This window comes from Gekko japonicus, unplaced genomic scaffold (genome assembly GCF_001447785.1).
Source record: "Gekko japonicus isolate JY-2015 unplaced genomic scaffold, Gekko_japonicus_V1.1 scaffold916, whole genome shotgun sequence".
Lineage (NCBI taxonomy): Eukaryota > Metazoa > Chordata > Lepidosauria > Squamata > Gekkonidae > Gekko > Gekko japonicus.
This window is the reverse complement of record NW_015164697.1, coordinates 596,663-622,453: the sequence shown is the minus strand read 5'-3', so window position 1 is coordinate 622,453 and position 25,791 is coordinate 596,663. Positions and strand designations below refer to the sequence as shown.

Below are 25,791 nucleotides of genomic sequence, written 5' to 3'. Positions count from 1 at the left end.
GTCCAAGTGCCAAAAGTCGGGGGTGTCCGGAGGTGTTTTCTGGATCTCAACCAATGTATACAACTATGAAAAGGCAAGTTATATTTAATCATCTCCCTCTACCCCATGAAAAGAGAACTCCTGCTTAGGATAACTAGTGGCCTCGTTCTCTACAGGTTAAAAAGTGTTTCTTTCATCAATTAAGGCAGTTCCACTGAGAACAGTTCATAAATAAGGAACGCTAAAAGAGAAGAAGAAGAAGGGGGAGAAGTTTGGATTTATACCCCGCCCTTCACTTGGGAGTCTCAGAGCGGCTTACAAACTCCTTTCCCTTCCTCTCCCCACAACAGACACCCGGTGAGGTAGGTGGCGCTGAGAAAGCTCTGAGAGAACTGCTCTTGAGAGAACAGCTCTGAGAAAACTTGTGACTGACCCAAGGTCACACCAGCAGCTGCGAGTGGAGGAGTGGGGAATCAAACCCGGTTCTCCCAGATTAGAGTCCGTGCACTTAACCACTGCCCCAAACTGGCTCACCAGTGTGTCAATAAAGTCATTCTGAAAACAGAAGAAGTCCATGGAAGCCCTTGCTTCTCACTGAATGAGGCAATGGCCACTGGTGGCAAACAAATGAACTTTTCTTTTAACAGTTTCCTACTTGTGCATCTCAGGGAAGAAAGGGTGAAGAGCAGCTGGTTTCAAGGCTAGGTAAAACCTCACCATCCAATGTAGCACTGGCAGAGATTCTCATGGGAGGTGGCCTGTTTGATCAGCAGCTCTACTTGTGTGGGGACGTCCAGCGTTTCGTCATGGGAGAAGTCTCGCCCTTTGCAAGGAAAGAGAGAACAGCGGCTGATGAGCTTGCCAGACCAAAACCGCAAGGGGGAAGTAGGCACTCTCGTCAAATAGAACCGATTGAAAAAGGACCAGGAAGGCATGGTTCCAGGCAACATTTGAGAAGAAACAAAGAATCTGTATGACAGATTTGTTTATAAAGAGCAGAATTTTTGTCTTCTTTAGAAGTAGTTTGTAGGAGGCGCACAGGGCAGCCTGCAATGAGATGCCCTCTCAGCAACAAATACACAAAAATAGCATGCTGTGACACCAGAAAGACTAATTGGTTTACTAGGGCAGAAGCTTTTTACAAATTAGAGCACACTTCGTCAGGGGCATGAAAGTATTACCTTCACTTGGCAAAGACATACACACGCAAGTGGAGGGAAAAGAGATACAGCCTGTAATTTTTCTACGCAAAGCTCAAATGTTTACTAGAGAAGAGTGGCCATTCGCAATGGAACTAATTGGCAATCACACTATCTTCTTAGGTTTGCTATGTTAATTTAACACCTGCAAACAGGACAGAAATCCAGGGTCTCAATTTTTGTTTGTCTTGATGCAATGGACCAACTTGGCTACGCATGAGGATTTTTTCTCTATAATAAAAATCTGTCTAAACACATACTGGGGTTTACAGATGAAGACCAAAAGAAACTCCAGAGTCACAACTGCAAGAGGTTCCTTCAACCCTATACAACAGGTCTGTTGAAATGTATACATTGACAAATTCTGGTTTGCCACTGAGTATATTCAGCAGGGAGGTGCAGCTAACCCCAGCTCTTTGATAATGATATACTTGAATACCACTACTACGGCAGGCCAATTCTGCATATTGCTGATGAGGAGCTGAGAGAGAAAGAGAGTGAAAGAGAGCAGCACACATGTACACACCTAAGGCCACCTAGTGAGATCACGGTAGAGATGAGATTTGAACTCAGAGCCTCTGCAATCACAGCCCATTCACTTTGCCACTGTGCTTTACCAGCTCCCATGATAAGCATGCCTCTGGCATATGTGTCTCCAAACACCCGTTTGCCATTTGTTCATTTAAAAAAACCTCAGCATCGTATACATAGATCTGTAATGTCAGAAGGACCTAAGATTCTATGCTAGGGACCATCTCCGTGTGTCCTTTGCTTGGGAAAGGTCTGGCAACCAGAAGAAAAGCAACAAACAGCTGGAGGTTTGGTTAGCTCAGGAGGACACGAATAATAATGAACAGGTAAAGGAATAGAGGACAACAACTAGCTTAGGCAAGGACTCTTTTTTTGTATAGCCTTTTGTGAAAGGTGCACACGTACCTGTGAGTTTATCACGGACCCTGTTGATAATCTGAATGGCCTTTTTATTCAAAGCCTCTGGCTTCACGAGGCCATCCCCTACTGGAAGGCAGAAACGGGGACAAAGGTTAGATTTGTGTTTCATTGATAACCCCTCTCCTGGACAGCTGTGGTTGGATGTCATCCAATCTGGTTCTGATGACATTGCGGGAGGGGGACCAAGCCAATGATAGACTGCTGGGTCATCTCATTTCAAGGAGGATGTCATAAACTGAAGAGGGCATTCAGGGCTTGGGGCTCCTTCAGTCTGAGAAAAGGCTAACACTTTGGAGCTCTTGTCTCCTTGTGGGCTTCTTCCCAGAAGTGTGGGCTGGCCACTGCTGGAAAAAGGGGACTGGATCACGCCAGCCTTCCCACTCAATCTCATCCAACTGCCCTCCTCACTGCATTCCCTGTCCCACGTGGCCTTTGTCCATGTGGGTCCTACGATCCCTGAGATGGCTCTTTCGGTGGCTCAAAGGGGCCCCCCTCTTCTTTCTTTCTCCAGTGGAAACCAATGGTAGGATGCAACCCTGGATGCCGGACTACATGCAACCATCATCTGATCCAGCAGGGCTCTGCTCACGTCTCCTTTATTATGCTCACAGAACATTTCTTTCTTTCCCGTTCTGCATACGTGATACCAACAGCAGAGCAACAGACCGCCCCCACCCTGCGTCACTCTTCTGCAGTAACTGCAGACACCTCAACACTTACTGAAGGAATGGATGGATTCAGGCACGGTGGTCCCAGCTTTCTTATGGGCTGTTTCACCCAGGTCCACGCTGTCTAGCATTTCTAATGAGGGAAGAGGAAGTTCAGGTCAAAGATAAACATGGTGCCTGCAGAGCTAGCTGTCCTGTTTCAAGGGGCTTCTGTGCGGCTGGTTTTTTATTTCATTTATTTATTCTATTCAACTTATATCCCGCCCTCCCCGCATGGCAGGGTTGTAGGGTGGGAGCATTTATTATGGTTCCCACGGAGCAAGACAGACAACAGTAGTATTAATGATGCAATATTTACATTGCCCTATTAGCCAGGGAGGTCCCTGAGGCAGCTAAGGCCATTTTTAAAAAAATATTTACTTCATTTATACTCCCCATTCTCCACAACGGAAACCCAAAGTGCCTCCTCCTCTCCTCCATTTTATTTTCACAACAACCCTGTGGAGTAGGTTAAGCCGAATGAGTGTGACTGGCCCAAGGCAAGAGTGAGGATTTGAACCTGGGCCTCCCAGACCCTAGTTCGACACTTTAACCACTACCCCATGCTGGCTCTCTTAAAATATAATAGGACAAATACCAAAAATGAAAATGCATTTTGGTGAGGTGCGTTCCTTCCTGTCCTGGGCCTGTCAGCCATCTTGCTGCTGCTTTCTGAGCCACATGGAGTTTCCACATTACAAAGGCGACCTTTATATTAGGGCTAAGAATGACAGCTCGAGCCTGCTGAATGGGGTTACAGCCAGCAAAGCCCTGTGGCCCTCAATGGGCAGAAACACCACTTACCGTGCAGTCTGAAGCAGGCTTGCCCCAAATCCTGCCAAAGTGGTCTTAAGGTGGCACTGTGAGGCCCCACAGAGGCAGACCCCGTCAAGGAGCAGCCTTCAGGGTGTGCTCCCATCTCCCTGCTCTGCTGGAGCACAGTTTGTATAATTTTCTAGGTGGGGGAATGTTCAGTGCCCAGTTCCGGAAACAAAAAAATGCCATTTTATTGGACTCCACTGACTTCCTTCCTGTCACCTTCTATCCTGTTTTTCCCCCCTAAGGTAAGTGGGAAAAATAAGGTTTTCCTAGACCCACACAAAGAGTACCATCAAGGGAACCACTAAAGGCAGCAGTTGGTTCACACTCACCTACTGACTGGCCAGCGGAATAGGAGTCTGTCCGTGTTCGTGATCGCTTGTTGCCTTTTGTGTTTGCTGCAAAAGGTACAGTTGGGGTCACTTAGAAAGCATACAGTTCAGGCGCGTACTGTCAGCCTTGGTTCTCCTGAATGCTGCACGAGGCTGAAACTCTTTCTGGTCCAGACAGCTACACTTCAGGGAGAATGTCTGTGCTTCCTAAAATATTGATGCTCTTCTTCTTTTTTAAGTTAAAAGACTCAATTTAATCTTGGGCATGTGCATATCTAAAGGGAAATTATGTCTCTCTTCTGTGGGTGTGCCTGATGAAATTAAAAGCAAGTTAGCTCTGGACCATTATTTGGGCTTCAGTCTAGTCAGGCACAGGCACACCAGAATTTTTTAGGGAGCTTCTCCTCTTTGCAGCCATCCCCAGAGGCTCTCCAGGCCAGCAAAGTAGTTCACAAACTCTAATCTGGAAAAATAGTCTGTGGATATGGCTCACAAGCAGCTGATAAAAAGAAGCAGTTGGGGGGGGGACGTCAGGGGGGGGGGAATGAGTGCCTCACCAATGCGGCTTTTTCCCTTCAACCCTCTCCCATGGCAAATATCTTTTAAATCTGAGGGGAGTTAAGAAAGCTAATATGGGGGGTTTCTAATATGGAACATTGATGGAAGGGAACTATAAAATAGAAGAGGACCCTCCAGTCACAACTGCAGACTTTATCTACAATGCTGATGCTTAACTATTGGCAAAATTTAAAAAAAAGATGCTGCAGAGACATTCATCCATAATGTGCTGCTGCTAAAACAATGGAACACATTGACAGCTATAACTAGGTTCTTTTCTTTATCTTCATGAATATTCTAAATGAACACCAATGCTTTCTCCACATAAGAGCAGATGTTGTACAGACAAGCGGAAATGAACATCTGGAATTAGCGGGAAGCTGATTTTGTACCTGTATGTCCTAATCCACAAACTCACTCAGCCCTTTCTCCTGCCTTCTTAGCTCTACTGAATTCAAGTTGGCTTAAATTTCAGCCCATGAGCTGGTCACACAGTGATGCTGCACAATGGCCCAGCAGCCCAGGACAATTTGATCCCAAAATGAGCCCTCTGCCACTGCTCTTTGGAGTCAACTTACTGTCCATCAGCCTCCAGTTCAACAAAGGGTCATACACAAAGGCTTCCAGCACTGCCATGACGCTGTCTTTGTGCTCCCGCAGGACTTCCATCACAGTGTGGCAGGTGATTCTATAATTGCCATCTAAGCCGGTCACCTGTTGAGGATTGGGGGGGGAGGGAAGCTGAAATTCCAGCTCTTACACGTGAGTATCCCCCCAAAGGAGTCATCGCTACTGCAGTGCAAGGCCCTGTGCATGCACATCACTCCAAATGGTATGCTAAGGAAACCAAAGTTTGATTCAATCTGAAACACAGAAGTTGTTGGGTTTTCAAAGAAACACAGAACTGGGTTTTCAAAGGACTCGTTTTCTTTTAGGCAGACACACAAAAGAGCAGGGGGGGGTCAGAGAATGCAGGGGGGGGGTCAGAGCTGCTGAGGGCAAGAGGCTCCTGTGTCAACAACTGCAGGGGAAGGGAAGCCACAGGGAGCTCCCTGTTAGCAGCTTGTCCCTGTGATTACAGGGAAATGCGAGCAAAGAGACCAGTAAGTTAAAAACAGCAGAGGGAGGCTGCTTGAGAATTGTTCATGATACAACTCCTTGTGCAGAGGATTCTGGGCCACATTCTAGGATGCACGTCCAGTGTACATGGAGTATTGGCAGGACTCTTGCTGCTCTGGGAGAAATGACCATGCCACCCTAGAACATCCCCGACATACACTTGAGGCAACGCATTGTGGGGGGACCTCAGCAACGGTGGCCAAGGTGTCTTTCAGGGAAAACTGTCGACCATTACTGACCTCCTTCTGGGCAAATCCCTGATAAGGATCTTGAACGGACGACAAACCAATGTAATAAAATGTTATGAGGACAGAAATCGCAGGGATATTACTTCCAGGGGCAGCCACAGGCCTTTCCCTCACCCTCCCCCCTTCTGCTTAAGGACAGCCCATTGCCGGCTCTCATTTACCTCCATGGCGTTGGTCAACATCCTCGTCAGCCTGAACGGAATCTTCTCAGGGAACTTCTCCCTGGTCATCGCAACCTGAAAAGGCCAGGAGGGAGGAGAGCTCATTATAAGGGAGACTGTGCAGATATTCCCTTCCTGAGAAGAGGGTGCCGAGCTAATTAGGAAGGCCTTCCTCTGGGTTAAAACAAATCTAATTTTATTTATTCACTTTCTTGCTAAAGAAGAATCCCGGCAAAGTACCTCAAAGCAGTCCCCAAAGTCTATGTGCAGAATCTTGCCACTCAGTCTGTCCAGCATAAGGTTGGATGGGTGCCTGTGGGAGGAATGGAACAGTAACTGAAGGGTCACCGACTTACAGAATTTACCCACTCTCTTTAGAAGATTGAATAAATGTTTCTGGGCCTTTCAAATTAATTTATTCCCCATGCTCCCCAGCAATCTGGCTGTCAAGGCAGCTTACACTAGCATAATAGACAGCCATGTTGACCTACAGTAGAAAAGCACGACTGGAGTCCAGCAGACCTTAAAGACCAAGATGATTTCCACAGAATAGGCTTGTGAGAGTCAAAGTGCCCTTCGTCAGGTATCTGATGAAGGGAGCTTCCATTCTCAAAAGACTTATTCCCTGAAAATCTTGTTGGTCTTTAAGGTGCTACTGGACTCCAGTTTTGCTAGAATAATAAAAGTATGCAGAATGCATACAGAGAAGGAAGGAAGGAAGGAAGGAAGGAAGGAAGGAAGGAAGGAAGGAAGGAAGGAAGGAAACTAAAACACCAAGCAAAAAACTCAGTCAACCAAACCAAACAGCTTCCCAATATATTAATAAACACAGCGTACAACAACCACACCCATGGGTTAATCTGCGTGAATTACTGATGTGTGGAGACCTGCGTATTGGGACCAGATTTTATGGCTTCCTGGTCCCTTCTAGGTTCTATTCAGTTGCTTTTGAGGGAAAATGAATCTTGTGTCACTTGCCTGTCACCAAGACCCAAGATGTAACCAACCATGGACATCACTGCTAGCGAGCGAGTATAATTTGTTCTCCTGTCGAACCACACCTAAAAACAAACAGATTATGAGCCACTTGCAAACCCAAGTGAACTCTGTACACTAGAGAAGTGACTGCAGAAAAAAGTCATGTTAAGAAAAAACAACAACAACCCTATAGTGGTTACATTTATGCTCAGTAAAGGAAACCAGAGATATTTTAAATCAATGTGAAATTCAATCACTCACAACTCTGCCACTCTGCCACACGTTAACTCTCTCCCCATGCCTACCAAGAGTGAGTTTCCTGCCCATTAACATTCCACTTTCCTCATAGCCCATGTGCTGTTTACATTTCATGACTGACTTTCCCCTCCCTTGGCAATCAGAATGCTGGTGAACATTCCATGGCATAACAGCATCTTGGCCAATCAGTGAAAGGGCTTAATGGGACAACAGCTACTTTGCAACTAGTAAACAGAAAGGCGGGGACTCTGTAGTTTGCTATTTTTCTGCATGAAATATATTCACGTGGGTAGTTATGTTGGTTTGAAGCAAAAGAACAAAGTTTGAGTCCAGAGGGACCTTTTTCTGTGCATGCACATGAAAACTTATACCCAGAATTAAACTTTGTTGGTCTTAAAGATGCCACTGGACTCAAACTTTGTTCTGCATGAAATATTTATATTCACACAGAAAGAGGGAAAACTACAGAGTTCCCTTTTTCTATTAGCTGCAAGTGCGTAGCATCTTGCTTCCTACATATTTTAAAATTCAAATCCTCTCTATTTATAGCACAGATCTAGTTCTGGGGAACTTGCATACCACCTTGTTTGATGACACAACGCATTTGGTGAATACCAAGTTTTCATACAAGGCATATTTTAATATTTGCACAAGGCATCAGAAATAGACTGAGAAGGCTGTACCTCAGAGCTGGGGCTCTTTAGCCACAGAAGTTTAGCTAGATCATCTCCGGCTGTATTGTTCACAGCATGTTCAAACACTTCCACCTTTTGCATCAGCGTGAGGTGGTCATAATCTGGAGCCATCTACAAAACAAGAGAAACACTCAGCGACTATTGTGCTCCTTCAAGAGGCACAGTTCTGACAGAGAGATGGTACAGCTCCCCAGGGCTTGCCCAAAGCAGTAATACATGCCCAAACTTCCCCCCTTCCCCCGGAAGACCTCTGTATTTGTTGCTGTGGCCTCACCCTGAGCATGATGCGGTGTTCAATGTTGAGCAGGATCTTCTTCTTTTCCCTATAGTCTCGGATGAGCGCGTGCAGAGTGTCGCAGTGGGGCACCCAGCCTATAAGGCCAGAGTTTGTAGACAGTGGAATGACTGCATATCGCTGTATGCTAGAACAACCGAGATAATGAAATTTAACTTCAAACAGCTGGGTTCTGAGAAGCAGTCATACTAATTCATAAACTCACCAGTTCAAACACAGAGAAAGATACTTAACAAGCCCACCAAAGTTCATATTCTCGCTCACCCGGGGTGCACAGCAATTATACCCAGGTAACTCCAAAACAACACAGTATCTTAAACTGGCTGTGCTTTGGGGCTGAACATTCTGCCAAAAGCCAGAGGTGTCTGACCCATCCTTATTGACAACACACATATTCCACACCACAAGAGACTGGATTTGCTTTAAAGACCTGAGGTTTTTACGGAGGGATGTTGGGTCGTTTGCAAGCAGAGTATTCACAAGGCCGAAGAGCTGCATTACTCTTTCATCCTGACGCAGGTCCTCGTGACCCTTCAGAAGGAACACAAACTCATGCCCGTTGCTTCCTGTGTAGGAAGAGGAGGCATGAGATTAAGATGATTCAACGAGCGAGTGTAATGAGGGACGATCTTACTCCAGGAGGCACAGAACAGTGAGAGCAGTTGAAATGGAATTAAAGGGAGAAAAAGGAGATGGGAGGAGACATTTGCCTGCTCAAGTCCCTGAAGGCTTATAGAACAGAAGATATTGGATTTATACCACACCCTTCACTCGGAGTCTCAGAGCGGCTTACAAACTCCTTTCCCTTCCCCTCCCCACAACAGGCACCCTGTAAGGTAGGTGGGGCTGAGAGAGCTCTGAGAGAAACGGCTCTTTTTCAAGAACAGCTGTGCCAGAACTATGGCTTGCCCAAGGTCATCCAGCCAGGTGCAAGTGGAGGAGTGGGGAATCAAACCTGGTTCTCCCAGATAAGAGTCTGCGCACTTACCCACTACACCAAACTGACTCACGGAAGGAGCGATTTTGGGGTTGGACTCCCAAACTGTTGTCTTTCCCCTTGTAAGCCTGTTTGGTGTCATGGTTAAGTGCGCAGACTCTAATCTGGGAGAACTGGGTTTGATTCCCCACTCCTCCACTTGCACCTGGCTGGATGACCTTGGGCAAGCCATAGTTCTGGCACAGCTGTTCTTGAAAAAGAGCCGTTTCTCTCAGAGCTCTCTCAGCCCCACCTACCTTACAGGGTGCCTGTTGTGGGGAGGGGAAGGGAAAGGAGTTTGTAAGCCGCTCTGAGACTCCCTTGGATAGTGAAGGGCGGGGTATAAATCCAATCTCTTCTCTTCTTCTTCTTGTAATTCTTTGCATGGCCCCTAGCTTGTAGTCTATTTAGTACATTTTTTCATTCTGCCTTTCTCCAAGGAGTTCAGGGCAGTGGGCACGGTTCTCCCCTTTTCCATTTTATCCTCACAACAACCCCGCGAGGCAGGAGTCCCCAAACTCTTTGAGCCTGTGAGCACCATTGGAATTCTGACACCCTATGGTGGGTACAGCCACAAAATAGCTGCCGCAGTTTACCTTCATCCACACGGTGATGATCCTTGTGCTGTGATGGCAGCTGCTCCCAAAGCAATATATTTAAAAACCTGCACAGCAAATCAAATCTCCAATGGCCAATCAGAAGCCTCGCTGGGCAGAAGCCCCACATGGCCCTGCCCGCTTTCCAAAAACTCTTGGCAGGCACCAGGAAAGGTGTCGGTGGGCACCATGTTGGGGAAGGCTGCTGTGAGATATGCGAGCCTGAGAAAGCATGACTGGCCCCAAACCACCCAGTAAGCCTAAGAGCAGCACGGCTAATAGCCACAGATGGACCTACCCACCAAGGAATCTACTAATCCTTCTGAAAAGCCGTCGGCCATCAGAGTACCAGAAAAGGGGTGCTGTGAGTCTCCCCTCTTTTCACCCACAAATCTTCTTACCCATTAAAGTCAGTTTCCTTGGCCTCTGCTTGGAAGTGATCACCTGCAGTGACGGGGCAATGGACTGAATGCGGATGATTTGCTGGTTGGGATCGTATGTTCCTGGGACGGCCAGTTCCAAATCTCGGCACATCAGGAGTTTGGGGGAAACGTACTGGAGCTCCAAGGAGGTCAGCTACCGGCAAGAAAAGCACTTTTAATATAAGGCTTTGGAGACGGCCACGGCTTCTCGGCGATGGCAGAGTGCCGCACTGTTGGGGTGTGTGGGAATATAAACTGTACCTCTCCCCCCACCTGAGGCAGCTGCTTAGATATACGCCTGAAGACGTGGTAGTACAGATCCCAGGCTTGGGTGAGGTCCTTGACGTTTCCTGATTTCATGTATTTCCGGCACCACTCTTGAGCCTCCATCAGATCTCTGCCGTAAGCCTAAGTGGGGGGGGGGGAGAACCTTTAATAATTCCGTGCTTATTGAAGCAAGAAGAACCTGCCTGGATGCCATACCCTCTCTCTGCCTCTGAAAGTCCGAGGAATCTTTTTTCTCTGCCTTCTGGAAGACAGACATTCAGCCCCAAATGGGACAATTTTTGGCTTCCCTTCTTTAAATCTTGACTCAGGGATAACAGCTTATTTCTTACGTGGCATCTCTACTCTTCCCCATGCAACTCCCTGTTTCTCAGTCAAGGACAGAAACACATTCCTCATCTGGCGTCTGCACTGCTTTCTCCTGCTACTGCATTATTCCTGTTTGTTAAAGGTTCTTGAGAGATTTTATCCTGATCAGCTACACTTTGCAGATTCTCTGCATTTGGAAAGCTTGGGAGCGAGTGGGTTGTTCTGCTGCTCGACCCAAGGGCTCCCATTTGCCTGCATTGCCCTCTGGGGACTCTCAGCTTCTTCAGGGAGCACTTTCTGTCAGGGGGCCAGATGTCAGGACCACATGTGACTTTTCCAGCTGTGGGCGCAAGGGCAGAAAAGTACTCTGGGTGTCTCCATTCCTACATGTCCATGTATACAACCAATAATTCTGGAATAAAAGCCTCTTTAACTCCTATTTCTTTAAGCATTCAAAGAGGTGAGATCGGATCTGTGTGAGAGGAATGGAAGCATTTGGCAAGACCTGTAAACCCCGACTCCTCTCTCATTCATCTTGGGATAAACAATTAGGCCAGTGGTTTCCCAGCTGTGCTCTATGAAACCCCTGGGGTTTAAACAAGATCAGAAACTGCCGACAAGCTCCTCCAAAAGGCTAGTGTTCCCATGCAATGTGTACTCTTTATTTCACAAGGGACACTTAACAGACCTGCCCAGTGCTCTAAAGGAAAAGCTTGAACACCCTGAGCTTGTCTCCCAGAATCCTCTGCAAATGGGTGAGTGGGCAACATTCACAGTTAGAGAAACACAGTGAACCGCAAAGCACAAGTGGGGTAGCTGTAACATAGTGGGGTTTCTTGGTGCCCAGAAGCAGTTTATTTTTAACCTCAGGATAACTTTCCTAATGGAATCTCTGGTTTCCATTTTGCATGCAACAACCACCACCTAGGACTGATCTCTCTTTAACAGTGCAGCAAATAAGGGTCCTTTCCATTCATCCGTACCTGATTGAAAGATGTCTCCTTGAGAGTCTGTGGCCCACGCTCCATCATGGCATGCAGTGGCTCCAGCACTTCAAACATCCCCTTCACGTTTCTCTCCCCGAAATAGAGACGGGATGCCTCTTCCAGCCCTTCGTGCCACATCTCGTGCCAAAGGATGGCCACACGGATCAGCTCTTCGCTGACCTAGATTTGATGCGAGATATGAGCCTCTGCTTCCTGCCACTGGTCCATCTGGCCCAGAACGGCTTCCTCTGGCCACAGAGGTCCAAAGACAGGAGGCCCTGCTCACTCACTGAAACCAATGGGAGGGAGAGGCACCTGCTCTGCATGCAGGATCTCAGGTACCAGGAGCTGGGAAGGCCCTTTCTCTGGCCGAGACCACTGAGAGCCGCTGTCAGCCAGAACAGATAATGCTGAGCTAGATGGACCGGTGGTCTGACTCATACGACAGCTTCAGTTGTTAATATACAGTCACAACTTCTCAAGCATGTGCTCTTCTAAAGAGCTCCAACTTACCATGGCATTAATCTGTACAGAGAGTGAGCAATGTATCCCCATAGAAAAGGCATCAGACCGATTCCATGGAGAAACACAGGTAGGGGAATATTACTTCAAAATTACACATCTGACTTTTCAGAAAGATCTACAAACTGGAATAATCAGAAATCCAGAACCCTGCATATAGATCTTTCCTGGGGGGGGGGGGGGGGGGGTCATGTTTTTGACGTGTGTTACTCCACAGGAATAATTCTAATTTCCACTTGATAGTTTCAGGTGGGTAGTCATACTGATCTGCGACAGAAGAGTAAGATTTGGGTCCAGTAGAACCTAAAGACCAACAAGACCCTGGAAATCTTGTTGGTTTTTAGGTGCTACTGGACTCAGATCTTAATTTACACCCGTGGTGCAAAAAAGAGACTCAGATTAGGTACTGTACAATCTCCCGTGTTGTCAAAGTTGGACAACATTCATAAATGGCAGCTAGAGGGCGCACCAAGTGCCTCTTTAGCAGAGTATTCACACACAATGGTGATGCAGCTCCCTGTCCCCAGCAATTTCCTGGTCAATATGTAGGTATAAGAACTATTTTGCCCAGAATGCACACTCCGTGCTTGAGGGGGGGGGGTCAACAGTGGGAGGGCTTCTAGTGTCCTGGCCCCACTGGTGGACCTCCTGATGGCACCTGGCATTTTTGGCCACTGTGTGACAGAGTGTTGGACTGGATGGGCCTTTGGCCTGATCCAACATTGGCGTCTCTTATGTTCTTATGTTCAGTTTAAAAGGCGGCTCTCTTCTACCTTGTGAAAAGGCAAGGAGCTTTTCTGGGGAGAAAAATGAGGCAATGCAGAAGGCTGGGCACTCCACATTATCTTGCAAGCACATGACATGGCAGCTGCTAGTCAGGTGGAAGGAAGGAGCTTTCACTGCTTGGCCTCAGAGAGGGATTTCTGGTACATTCTAGACCTTGCTGCATCCCCTGAATCTCATCTCATGCAGGTGACTGGCTAGGTCAGTGTTCCCCAGGCTTGTGACAGCTGGTATCTTTTCCAAAATAAAATGGCCGAGGGACATAGTTTTTCTGCATGAGGCACACCATTCTTAAACCGTTGCTGAGGTTTGTGAGAGGGGTCTGCTCGCTGTGTTTCTGCATGAGTTCATGCACCGTTTTGGAGGGTGGATAATTTTGCTATGTCATTAAATTGGGAGCCACTCAATAACCAGGCCTCATACAAAGACATCTCAGAATCCCCCCGGTCTCAGCAGAGGTCAACTGGAAGGAGATCACACCAGAGAGTAAATCAGGCAGAGAATCAACAGAGAGCTCTCTCGGCAAGTGGGTTCTTTGGCTTCCTAGGAGGTTTTGATTGTTTAGCTGATTTATTCCTTGCAGCCTTCTAGTCTGTCCCAGCAGACTGCTGGGGAATAATTAGGTTAGGTGAGAGCTGAATAATGTACTTCTATATCAGAACTATAGGTGTATACCAAAGCAAAATTCATAATAATTACAGCTGGCTTGTGAATTTTGAAGTTGAGAGAGATATCAACTAAAATGATGCAACCCATGTTGGATCTTTGATATCTAGAAAGTTGGAACTTTAATGCTTTTCTGTGACATGCATTGTTGTGCGCATAGGAGAGATGCACACATGTTCGTCTACTTACCATCATGGCTTGCTGGACCAGCGTGTTGCTGTGTTCACACATATTCTTCAAGATTTTGTTGGCAGCATTGTGACGGGCTGTGGTAGTAGACTTTGAAGCTACAGTCAGCGGATAGATCAAAGCCTAGGGCAGACGGCAGAAAGAAGCAATCAATAAATGCTGCTCATTTACAAATCTGGAGCCACAGCAGGGCTGGGAGGGGGGAAGCTCACCTGTGGGTGGTACCTGCCGATATCTGTGAGCAGCTGGTAAATAAGTCGACCCACCAAAGGGCGAGGAGTATCAATTCTAGCAATGAGCTGAGGAATCACCTGGTTGTAGACAGGGACAGAAGGGGAAAAAACCACAAGCCCAGTCATTAATCCTTGCTAATCTTTCAAAGTGCAGAACTCTTAAATCACAGCCAGAGACCTCAAGTCACAAACACAGCAATGGAATAATGTGGTTACAAAAGGGCATCTGGTTCATCTTCCCGCTCTTTGGTCCAAGACAGAAACATTCCCTTCAACCACACTTTGTTTAGTTTTTATACTACAGATCTGGTAATTTGGTGATTTAAATAAGAGAAGAAAAAGAGAAGAGATTGGATTTATACCCCGCCCTTCACTCGGAGTCTCAGAGCGGCTTACAAACTGCTTTCCCTTCCTCCCCCCACAACAGACACCCTTGTGAGGTCGGTGGGGCTGAGAGAACAGCTCTGACAGAACTATGGCTTGCCCAAAGTCATCCAGCAGCTGCAAGTGGAGGAGTGCGGAATCAAACCCGGTTCTCCCAGATTAGAGTCAGCGCACTTAACCACTACACCAAATTCTCAAGATGAGGAACCCATATTTAAACCAATTCTTTACCTGTAACCAGGTGTCTATCTGGATGGCCTTGACCCCTTCAACAAGAGCTTCGTTCACTTCTGGCCAGTGTCCGTAGTCAAACCATAAAGTAAGGACTCTGACAAAAGAAAGCCAAGATGTACAGGGATAAGTTTTTCAAAGAGCCTTCCAAAATGAGTAGGACGGGGGGGGGGGGGGGATAAAAAAAAAAAAATAATAAAAAAGCACAACAATCCATTATAATTGCACAATCATTATCACTTACTGGGTTCAGCGAAACACAGGCAAGCCAAACAAAAAGCACCTGACAATCACTGGTAAAATGCAATGGTTCAGTTCTCAATTGGTCACCTGAGTGTATCCTGCAAATTATTGCCTCTGGACAATGAGATGGACCGGAAGAAGCCCTGGACAGCAGGAACGGTGTACATCAGGAGGGTCTTGGACAAGTCCTTTTGGGAAGAAACACTGAATATCAATCTCCACAGATACAAGAATCAAGCATTTAATTTTGGGGGACCAAGGAAGCACAGAACTGGCCGAACACCTGGCTTGCTGTGCCTGCAAAGCCACTTGAAAGCAGCCTCAGCCATAGGAACATGGAAAGAGCCACGCTGGATCAGGCTCTGTCTACACCTGGCACAGAGCCATCTCTTCCCCAGAAGTGAGCCTGATGTTGCTTGAAAGCCAAACACCCCCCCCCCCAGCAATAGCCTTGGTTTGCTTTTGCCCCTTAGCCAACCCATGGGTGTTCAGAAGAAGATTGCCTCCAGACAAGGAGGTCACATTTAGGTATCTTGACTAATCAGCTATCTATGGGCATAAATTTCCACCAGTGTGCATAACTGAAAGCCACCTAAGCCAATGGCACATCTTGCAGCAATCAAGCAGCACATTTCTTTTGCCTGTCATGTTATCCACTGCCCATCAATACTGTTTGCTCATTCGGAGCCCTGGGGCTCAGGCTCCTAGCCACTTTCTTCACACCAGAAATAAAATTGTACAAAATGTCAGTAAACCTCATGGTAAAATCCTACACAGTTCCTCCAGCCTAAGTCCACTGTTTTCAATAGCCTTAGATGCTTTAGGTCAGGGGTGACCAAACTTGCTCAGTGTAAGAGCCACATAAAATAAATATTACACACATGTTTTTATTTAAAAATATGCAAATTTGAGTTTTATTAACATTAAACGAGACTGCCAAAAATAAAATCCAAAGGTGTAAAAACAGACACTGATAATATTTATTTGTCGAATGGTATTTATTTGTTTACTAATGATATTTATTTGTCTAAGAGAGAGGTGAAAAGAAAGAAGGAAAGAGGTGGAAAGAAAGAGAGAAAGAGAAACAAAGAAACCAGATGGGAGGGAGGTGTCAGGTTGGGACCCCTACCATGAGTAATGCCTGTCTTTGTACCATGATCAATGATTGTTTATTGTTGCCCTACCGCTGCTAATGCTCACTTTCGCTTTTGTAACCTCTGCCCACTTTGCACATCCGCTGGCTCCGCTTGTTGCCTTATCAGTCCTCCCTGACATTGGAAGCTACCCCTGTATGGTTCACAGGTTCCAGCTGGACCTGTGGCCTTGGGAGAAAGGAGTCTTGAGATATGGCTAGACAGGTCGTAGTCTTTTCATGACCTGTAGTATGCCTGAGAGAGTGTGACATGTGTCTGAGGGGTGGAACCCATTCCCCAATTCCCGACCCTGTGCTATTGCTTGTTAGTTCTGGCAAAGGTGTTAACCTGACCAGAAGTCCAAATCTTACCAATAACCCTGATTAAGGACTATTGCGTAAAGAGTGGTTACTCTGGGGTCTGATAGGACGGAGGGCGGGAGAGAAAAAGGATGCGTCCTCTTCGCTTCACCAGCTGCCCTGGCGGGAGCAGCACAATATGTGTGAAAGAGCCACATGTGGCTCCCGAGCTGCAGTTTGGCCACCCCTGCTTTAGGTCATCCTGCATGGCGCAGGGGGTTGGACTGGGTGGTCTTTAGGCCCCTTCCAACTTCTTGATTCTATGACTGGAGTACTTCTGCAGCACAGGAGTGTACTATGAGCCATCTTTTCCCCTAAACTAAGAAACCCTGAATGCTGAGAGGTGACCTAGTGTATTTACTTTATTTATAGCCCGCCTTGCTCTCCAAAGGGGACCCAAAATGGGCTACATTCTTTTCCTACACATGGCCCTGAGCACCTCGAGGAAGGGAGGGATACAAACATCACGGAAGGGCTGCTTCTCTGGCCAGCCCCACAGCCTAACTTCAGCTCTGGAGGGAAGTCCAGTGGTCTGCAGAGACTGCCATCCACACCCCACTAAATCTATTATATGTACAAACACAATAAATCAGTAGTGTAAGCAGAAAGCGCTCCAGTCCCTCGGCTGCCCGCTTTGGTCCTACCTCTGTCACCTTCTTTTGCACGGGCGAAGGGACGGGGCTGTTCTCGGCACTTTCTGCCTCGCTCTCGCTGTTGCTGCCCTCGGTGTTGGCACTGGTGACACTGGCCCCGCTAGCATGGCGCAGCTTCTTTTTCTCATCCCTGGCTTGGTTCTGGTGCTTGTAGTGAAGTACCGCTTCAAAATTCATCACTGCCCAGGCATGCCAAGCCTGCCAAAGAGAAATAACCATCATGGGTCTCGTGAACGTTAAGATTTACTGGGCTAGTTCAGTGCTGGGTGCCACGGAGGAGGGGTTGACCTTATTCAACAGAAAAGTGAGATATACACTTTCACAAATATGTGAATTAGAGATGGACTATTATCTCATCACTTTTTGTGGATCTTCAAGGGAATTTTTTTTAAAAAAAAACAGACACACAGAACATCTCCTTCTGGTAAGATTCGCAGGGTATAAGATTTCAAGAGTCAAAGCTCCCTTCATCAGATATCTGACAAAGGGACCTTTGACTCTCCAAAGCTTAACTAAAAACCCAGCTGGTCTCTAAGGGGCTACTGCACTTGAATCTGACAGAAACTTGACATCCTGCACATGGATCTCTTTAGAGTTGCATGTTGATTCTTCATTCAAGAGAGATGTGCTGAAGGCAGCCTGTCAGACTGGGCTGGGATTAGACTTCTTTGATGAGCCGCTACAAAAGAGCAGTGCCATCTCATCCCATGATCTGTGGGGTTCATTCCTTCTTCTTGCTTACCTTGTACCAGTTGCGGTCATGTTCGGTGGAGGCACTGTAATATTGCAGGACCTTGGGGATGGTGCTCTCGTTGATGCCTTGGAGGTTCAGCTGCCATTCACCCAGTTTCAGGAAGCATCTGAGAGCAGAACAAAGAAGGGAAAACTTGAGCAGCAACAGCTTAGTTACCAAGGAGAATTCTCTGCTTAAGGATACTTCTGCTGGGGTTACTCTGCTGCCACTATGTGACCAGACGTCTCAGTTTAGCGCTTCACCTTGTGTCTGATCAGTGTGCCAGTGTTGCTAGCTGGGTGCTGAGTGATGTGAAGGGCGGTACTGACCGTGCCATGAGTTTGTGGAGCTCCTGCCTGTGCTGCTGCTCTTCGCTGGCAATGGCGTGCTGTGCCTGCTGCTGCATAGTCTGAACAAAGTGCTGCATGTGTTGGAATGCTTCAATCTGCAACAGGAATGTGTGGTTGAAAATGCTGTTAAGAAACATCGATAGCCAAGGAGCTTTGCCAACGTTCTAAGGGGATGGTGACTTGGATCCTCTTCTTATCTCTGTTCTCCAGCCCTTCTCAAGCGCAGACCTGGATCACCTACTCCTGCTAACAAATCCATGAGGCATACTCTGGGTTTTCACTCGACAGGTAAAATATTCCATTTGTAGGCTATACAAATAATTTCAAAAGGGCTGCCCACAAGCTCAACGGTAAAACACATGGTTTGTATGCAGGAGGCCCTGACTGACCTAACCATGCAGAGTTGTTGTAAAAATTACCGAGACCACGCTCTGATTTATACGTCACTTTTTGATCCTCCAAACTGCGCATGGTTTGGAACTTTGCGCTAACCATAATATGGCCCATTCTGATGTTATGTGCTGTGGTTAGAGCGTCACAGCACAACTGGGAAGACCTGGCTTCAAAAGTTCCCATGAAGCTTCCTGGGTGATTTCTGGGCTAGTCATTATGTCTAAATCCTACCTCGCAGGGTTGTTGGAAGGATACAGTGGGGAAGGGGAGAACCACGTATGTTGCCTTGAGCTCCTTGGAGGAGAGGCACGGCAAAAATGGACGAGAAGAAAAATAGTGGTTCCCTTTGGGTAAGGCTTATCAATATTTTAAATATATTTTCTCAGTGAGCAGAGGTACAAATCTGTAATTACTTTCCATTGTTGAAATACTGTTCTTTTCATATATTTCATCCACTGTGATATTGTATCACATGCACTGAGATAAAAAGTATTAATTAAAATACAGAAAGAGCCATTGGAGATGCCTCCTTCAGCTTTTGAGCAGATGCTCTGCTGGGACACGGGACTGTGACAACTTCAGCTCCTGCAGCTGGCAAGACCTGAGGGGAGGGAGGCTGAAGAAAGGCAGTGATGTGGCAGCACAGTGCAGCAGTAGAGACTTTAAGCACACATTCTAAGGAAGAGAGAAGCAAGCCAGTCTGAGATTTATCGGATTTGATTATGTAAATTCGCCTCGTGCTGGAGTGCCAGACAGACTCAGCCCTGGGCTCTGCAAAGCCAAACTATTTGGCCAGGGCCTTTTCCAGCTGTTTGTCGGCTGGATGTTTTTTTCTCTGCAAAAAAGGTATTTTGTCTGCAAAAATCTTTGCCAGCTACGCAACATGCTTGCTCATTTCTTTACTGACCATCAATACATCAGGAACCAGCACACAAGGATAGACACAAACCCGCCCACCCGGAGGACTGTAGAAAACCACAGGACAAAGAGGAAGATAATTCGTACATCAAAACTGGGGGAGGGGGCTGGGCAAGGAAGGGCCAGCCTTCCTTTCGTCCTAGTTGAGCAAGAGCTATAAGAAACTGAGCAATCACAGCTGTGGGGGGCGGGGAAAGAGATTTCTGAGATTCCTCAGAACGTTTACCTTGCGGGCGCTTTTCCACATGTGTTTCATATACGCGTAGGTCACCTGAGGATGAACAGTTGGCAGCGGGTGATCCAGCTGCCGGGATGGGTCCACTCCCAAGAGCAACACGAGGGTCTTGTGGGCCAACGCCTTGAGTGAACAAACAGAAGAGGACAGGTGAATGCGGCGAATGCTTCCAACTCTTCAGTTTAATTAAGAACAGAAGAAGAGCCCTGTTGGATCGGACCAAAGGTCCATCTGGTCCAACCAGCTGCCTCTTGGAAGCCCACAAACAGGAAGACTGCAACAGCATCATCCTGCCTATGCTCCCCAGCAACTGATTTAAAGAGGCATACTAGCTCTGGTACTGCAGGCAGGAGATATCTATCATGACGAGTAGTCATTGACAGCCCCATCCTCTGTGAATCTGTCCACTCCCCCTTTAAAGTCTTCCAAGTTGGCAGCCATGACCACATCCTGTGGCGGCAAGTTCCACCAATTAACTGTACCCCGTGTGAGGAAATACTTCCTGTTGTCTGCCCTGAACTTCCCACCCTTCAGATTTACGTGGATGACCTCGGGTTCTAGTATTATGGCAGGAGAAAAACTTCTCCCTGTTGTCAAACCCGAGATCTCGTTTGCCATGATTCACAGGGATTCGGGGCCTGCAAGGGGATGGAAATTCCAGAGGGGTGTGTGTGTGAGTGCAAAAGTGTGAGAATGGCTCTGTTGTAGTGGCAATGTAACTCTTCTAAGATACCTCCCTTCTCAGGGATGACCTTGGCCACTGTCTGTGCTTGCTTCGCTGTACTCAGATGTGCTTCTCGGCCTTTTGGCTAAGATGTGTAAACATTATCTATATAAAAAGTCATCCGTGCTTGCTTTGCTGCCATAGGAGGGGGCTGAAGCGTGCAAAAATTAGTGGGATGACCGTGGAGTATGATTGGACTGGACCAAAGGGGGGGACTTGTTTGAACTCTATATTTTTGGGTTTTGGCAGCAGAACATCAGTTCTGACACAGTAACAGTCTTAGCTTGGAACATCTGTATCCCTCATTAAACAAACCACTACCAGAGGGTGCTGTTGAGAGTATCTTTGTCCATAAATCTGACTCCTGTCCACTCTCTCTGCATCATGCATAATTTTATAAACTCATATTTAATTATTAGTTGTTGGTCAAAAAAATGGGGAAACCTGGTTTGAAATCCCACTGAGCCATGGGAGCTCACTGGGTGACCTCAGACCAGTGCATCTCAGCCTAAGCCCCACAGAGCTGATGCTCCAGTCATATCTGCTGCCTTCAGCTCCTTGTTGAAAGGACAGGATTAAAAAAAAAAAAAAGATAATCCAAAGGTGATTTATGAAGGGGCTATAGACTCATCCAAGATCATAAGAATACCAAAGCCAACAAAAAGAAAACAGGTAACTAGGAAACCACTATAACTAAAAAGCAAACAGTAATGGAAAAAAATAAAATGATTTCTTTTTGTTCGACAACTCTAATTAATAGTGAAACAGTCATCCTGCAGTCATCCTGAAATTGTCTTGGTTCTGACAGTGGCAAGATCTGCTTGTTACTGTTTTGCAGACTACACGTTTTCCAGGCATGCAGGGTATGCGAGTGACCACGGATTGCAATCCTTAGCAAAAGGAATGTATACATCAGACCCAGACTTTAGATATTGGGGTCCTTACTAGAATTAGTTCTAAGGAACAACAGGCAGGCAAACATTTGCTTTCCACCCACATAAAGGGAAGCCCACATTCCTCTCACATTATAACAATTTTATTATAGTCCTTGCTGAGACATCTTCTCGCTTTCTCTTCCCTCAGAGACCCTGAGTCACTGCACAGAAACTGTCCAATGAGAGGCGCGGTTCCAAGAGAAGACAAAGCTTGCACTGGGAGGATTCTGCTTGTATGTGTACATGCACAAAAAAATCTGTCAATAACAGCAGTGAAAAGCTGTTACTTCCAAGAGAGGCCTGTTCCTGCAATAATTCATTTGCTTTGAGCAAGAGCCATTTCTGGAAGTTACAAGGATGTTTTTTTTTTTTTGGAGGTAAATGCTTTTCGTACAGCAGCCAACCATGAGTGGGAATTGCTTGTGATTCAGCAAGCTCTTTGAAGTAACAACTATTACTACAACCATGTGAAAAACTGAGCTTGTAACACAGAAGCAACTCATATGCTGAGGCAAAAAGATGGGGGGAAGCAACTGTTTTGGTATGCGAGCCTTGATATTTATGCATCAGATACTTGAACCATTTATATTTGCTATTCCACAATTTGGTCTTAGTCCTATGATTCTGGGGAGGCAAGAAGTGTTAATCAAATGAGGCTCCTGGTCCCCACATCTGCTGACACGGTGTCTACTGTAAACACTGGCCTTAGCTGCCAACATCTGGTTCACTGGGCAAGATGGACCTCCAGTGCACTTACCAGCCTTCCACTCTTGCCGCACAAACTCGCATACTTGAGCCACGTCCTCATGTCCTCGTGGGGGCTGACGACAAGGGACCGAACCATGAGTATCCTCTGCCAGTCCTCAACGATCTGCTGGCAACCCTGGGAAAACGGAAGTGGAAACAGGCCCTCTTAGAATTCAGTGTCCCTGTAAGGCTTCTTTGCTGCTGCCACCTAACTAAAATTAAGGGGCAGCAGGACTGAGACAAGAAGAAGCAGAAGATTCAGCAGCAGCAGCATAGCAAATGTTGTCGGAGTATGGCATACGAGAGCCACTGTCATGTGGCAGTGAGAGGGACTGAAGTGCAAACTTCCATTCTGCCATGAAGCTCTGTGGGTGACTTTAAGCTAGGCGCTACAATGCAGACCAACTTACCTGACAAAATTACTCTGAGGACAAAATTATCAGTAGGGGGAGAAGGCTATATACCTGCTGCAAGCTCCTTGGAGGAAGGGAAGGATGCAAAAAACAAACAAACAACCCCCCCCCCCAAAAAAAACCCTAGACTACATGAACGCATTGCCACCAGATGTTGTGTTGGCCAGATGCATAATTTTTTTACAAAATGATTGCGTAAGTATGGCTTGGGGGGGGAGACCCTTATTATCTTATAGAGAGGCCCCTATATAGACCTACTTACCAATTCCACTTAGACCAACAGTTCTGCTGGGGCTTGCCTTGTCCAGGGATGTTCATTTGGCCTCAGTGAGAACAATGGCTTTTTTTTTTTTTTTGGTGATGGGCCGAATCCTAAGATACACTTTACAAGAGAGGAGATGCACGGAGCACCTTCTGCACCTGATTATTTACAAATTATTTACTTAATTTATATCCTGCCTTTCTCCCCAATGGGGACCTAAAGTGGTTCACATCGTTCTCCTCTGCTTTATCCCCACAACAACAACCCTGTAAGGTGGGTGAGGCTGAGAGTGTGTGACTGGCCCAAGGTCACCTGGCCAGCTTCCACGGCACAAGTGGGGATTCGAACCTGGGTCTCCCAGATCCTAGGCCGACACTTTAACCATCACACCATGCTGGCTCACAGGTTGTGAGGGGCTCCACAGGTTGTGTTAAGTGCCCTTCTTTGCAGCTGGCATTTGCACCTGATTGTGACACTGACGGCTTCCCGAGGATACTAGTTAACGTTGATCTTGGTCTAACAGGTTTGTTTAAGCCGTAACAACCAGAAGCACCACGTCTAAGATCAGAGGTAGCCCACCTCCAATCTCCAAGCTGCCAGAGACTAATGACAAGATTGCCATTACGTTCTGTGTATGAGCTACTCAGAGGAGTCTGTACCACCACTGTTGGTGGAAGATTGTTCCAACCCAGGATGTGAATGCTAACATTCTGGATCATCCCTAATACTAACTACAAAATTTTGGTTTCCAGGGTAGAAATCAGAATTCTGTGGGCATTCAAACCTTCACATTTAGGAATCAAGAATCTTCCAGCTCGTGTGCCTGCTGGAATAGCCAGAGCCTGCCTCTGTCTTCCGGAAGCTCTCAATAGTTAGTGCTTTTAAATGGGCACATTAGTTTAGTGGTACATTTTGTTCAACTGGGTTTTTATGTGTATCATGCTCATGTGTATCTGCCTATACTAACAAAATTTGTGGCAGGGTATGAGCTTTCATGAATCACTGCTCACTTCTTCAGGACAGGGTACAAGCTCATAAAAGCTCATACCCTGCCACATATTTTGTTAGTCTTTAAGGTGCTCCTGGACTCTTGCTCTTTTCTACTGCTTCAGACAGACTAACACGGCCACCCATCTATGTCTATGCTAAAGCACCTTAGCCCCTAGGGACAGACAGGAAAAGGGAGGAATGAAGAGACAAAATATACCCTATTTTGCAGTGAGGACAAAACAGGGAATGCTGTGCCTCAAACAAGCTGTTACTGCTTTGGCTGATGCTGAATGAAGCTTGATTTTCCTAAATGGGAACTTCACTGTTTTATTTTTCATATGCACACACACACAGATCTCTCCCCCCCGCCCCGTTTGCACACCACTCCATCCTGAATGCTTCTGTGAATCAGAACTAGTCCTTTGGGATTGTACATAGTAGCCACTGTGCAAGAAGCTGGCCCAGTTCTCCAAATTTAATGACGTTCATTAATGGAAAAAAGGAGGGGAAGGGGAAAGGATGAACGATCAGCCTTCTGTAACAGGAACAGATTAAAAAAAATGAAGCAATAACTTCTGTGTTCGCCTAAATCCCTTTCAAAACAACAAGGCAGGGGTCTGACGACATTTCCAAAAAGAACTTCACACTATTCTTGGTTTCGACCACGGTTAGTGCCAGCAAAAAGGTAGAAAAACAAGAAGGGGGGGAAAAGGATGGGGGGGGGGAGCAGGGTGTCCTCTCCCTCTGTCTGTCTCCGTCTGTCGCTTGTTCTCACACACACTTTATTATAGTGTTTTCCTGCTCCTTCTGCCCAGTGCTGGCATTTCAACGGCCTCTGTAGTGATCAGGCCACCGTGCTGACAACGGGTGTGCGTTGTTGGCTGGCGAACTACATCAGCAGACCAGTCTGCTTCTCGCCCACTGGTGCTGCCTGCCACAACAGCTCCACGTCAACCACAGTGCAGATGGAGGCAGGGTCTGGGCTGAATTCAGGGAATTCATCCGCTATACAGAATCTTCCAGGGGCAGGTGGGGAAAACAGAGGCTTACTGCCACTGGGTGAGAGAATGGCGGGTCCTCTTTGTGGGCACGAAGCTAAGACGGTGGCAGGGAAGACTGTCTTTAGTAATCCCACAAATGTGGAGAATTCTGAGTAGGACCTGACTTCCAGCTCAGCAATCGGGGTTTCCTACTCCATCTGTTTTTCACTATTATGAAAGGCAAGTTCCTAGCCCTTGTAGCTGTGACAACACAGATGATAATGTGCAAAAAAATAACATCTTCAGTCAGAGGTGCATCTTGTATCTCTTCTCACAATTCTCTTCCTGGAGTAACCAATCTCTCTCCTCTACACACAGGTAATCCCTTTTATCCGTACAACAACCATGTGAAGTAGGTCCGACAGTATGTGATTGGCCCAATTTCATCTCGTCAGCTTTATGCCGAACGGGGATGGGAACCTAGGCATGCCGGGGCAAACTCCAACCCTCTAACCACTGGCTCTCTAAACAATTGCTCCTTGGTTTCCTAGCACAGGCAGCTCAAGATACTGGCTTGCATTCAGGCCAAGTACTGAAGCATTGGGTTAGGGTGTTGGACTACGACAAGGGAAAGACAGGTTCTCATCCCCATTTCGGACATGATGCTCGTAGGGGGACCTGGAGCTGGTCACTCTCTCTCAGCAGAACTTACCACAGAGGGCAAAAATGCAAGAGGGAGAGAAAGGACAGAGACCTGAACTGATGGTCTTCCTGGAGGAACAAAGAGAGCAGAATGCCGAATGTATCCCAGGTAGTTCGTGCTTTTGGCTTTTCTCCTTCCA

General features: G+C 46.8%; 1 protein-coding gene across 1 annotated transcript in view; it reads right to left on the bottom strand.

Moving 5' to 3' along the window:
* Positions 1 to 25,791, bottom strand: part of MTOR (mechanistic target of rapamycin (serine/threonine kinase)) — a 106,115-nt gene that overhangs the window by 991 nt on the left and 79,333 nt on the right. Inside the window, exons 34-56 of the mRNA XM_015409471.1 lie at positions 22,315 to 22,440; positions 19,890 to 20,021; positions 18,332 to 18,447; positions 18,012 to 18,129; positions 17,261 to 17,467; positions 15,212 to 15,312; positions 14,882 to 14,978; positions 14,246 to 14,344; positions 14,034 to 14,156; positions 11,871 to 12,053; positions 10,567 to 10,701; positions 10,273 to 10,447; positions 8,730 to 8,865; positions 8,279 to 8,426; positions 7,993 to 8,115; positions 7,052 to 7,134; positions 6,314 to 6,386; positions 6,074 to 6,148; positions 5,124 to 5,259; positions 3,988 to 4,053; positions 2,850 to 2,930; positions 2,115 to 2,195; positions 697 to 802 (exon numbers count right to left, since the gene is read on the bottom strand). Coding sequence (XP_015264957.1) covers positions 697 to 802; positions 2,115 to 2,195; positions 2,850 to 2,930; positions 3,988 to 4,053; positions 5,124 to 5,259; positions 6,074 to 6,148; positions 6,314 to 6,386; positions 7,052 to 7,134; positions 7,993 to 8,115; positions 8,279 to 8,426; positions 8,730 to 8,865; positions 10,273 to 10,447; positions 10,567 to 10,701; positions 11,871 to 12,053; positions 14,034 to 14,156; positions 14,246 to 14,344; positions 14,882 to 14,978; positions 15,212 to 15,312; positions 17,261 to 17,467; positions 18,012 to 18,129; positions 18,332 to 18,447; positions 19,890 to 20,021; positions 22,315 to 22,440 — 2,720 coding nt within the window. The remainder of the gene's footprint in view (positions 1 to 696; positions 803 to 2,114; positions 2,196 to 2,849; positions 2,931 to 3,987; positions 4,054 to 5,123; positions 5,260 to 6,073; positions 6,149 to 6,313; positions 6,387 to 7,051; positions 7,135 to 7,992; positions 8,116 to 8,278; positions 8,427 to 8,729; positions 8,866 to 10,272; positions 10,448 to 10,566; positions 10,702 to 11,870; positions 12,054 to 14,033; positions 14,157 to 14,245; positions 14,345 to 14,881; positions 14,979 to 15,211; positions 15,313 to 17,260; positions 17,468 to 18,011; positions 18,130 to 18,331; positions 18,448 to 19,889; positions 20,022 to 22,314; positions 22,441 to 25,791) is intronic.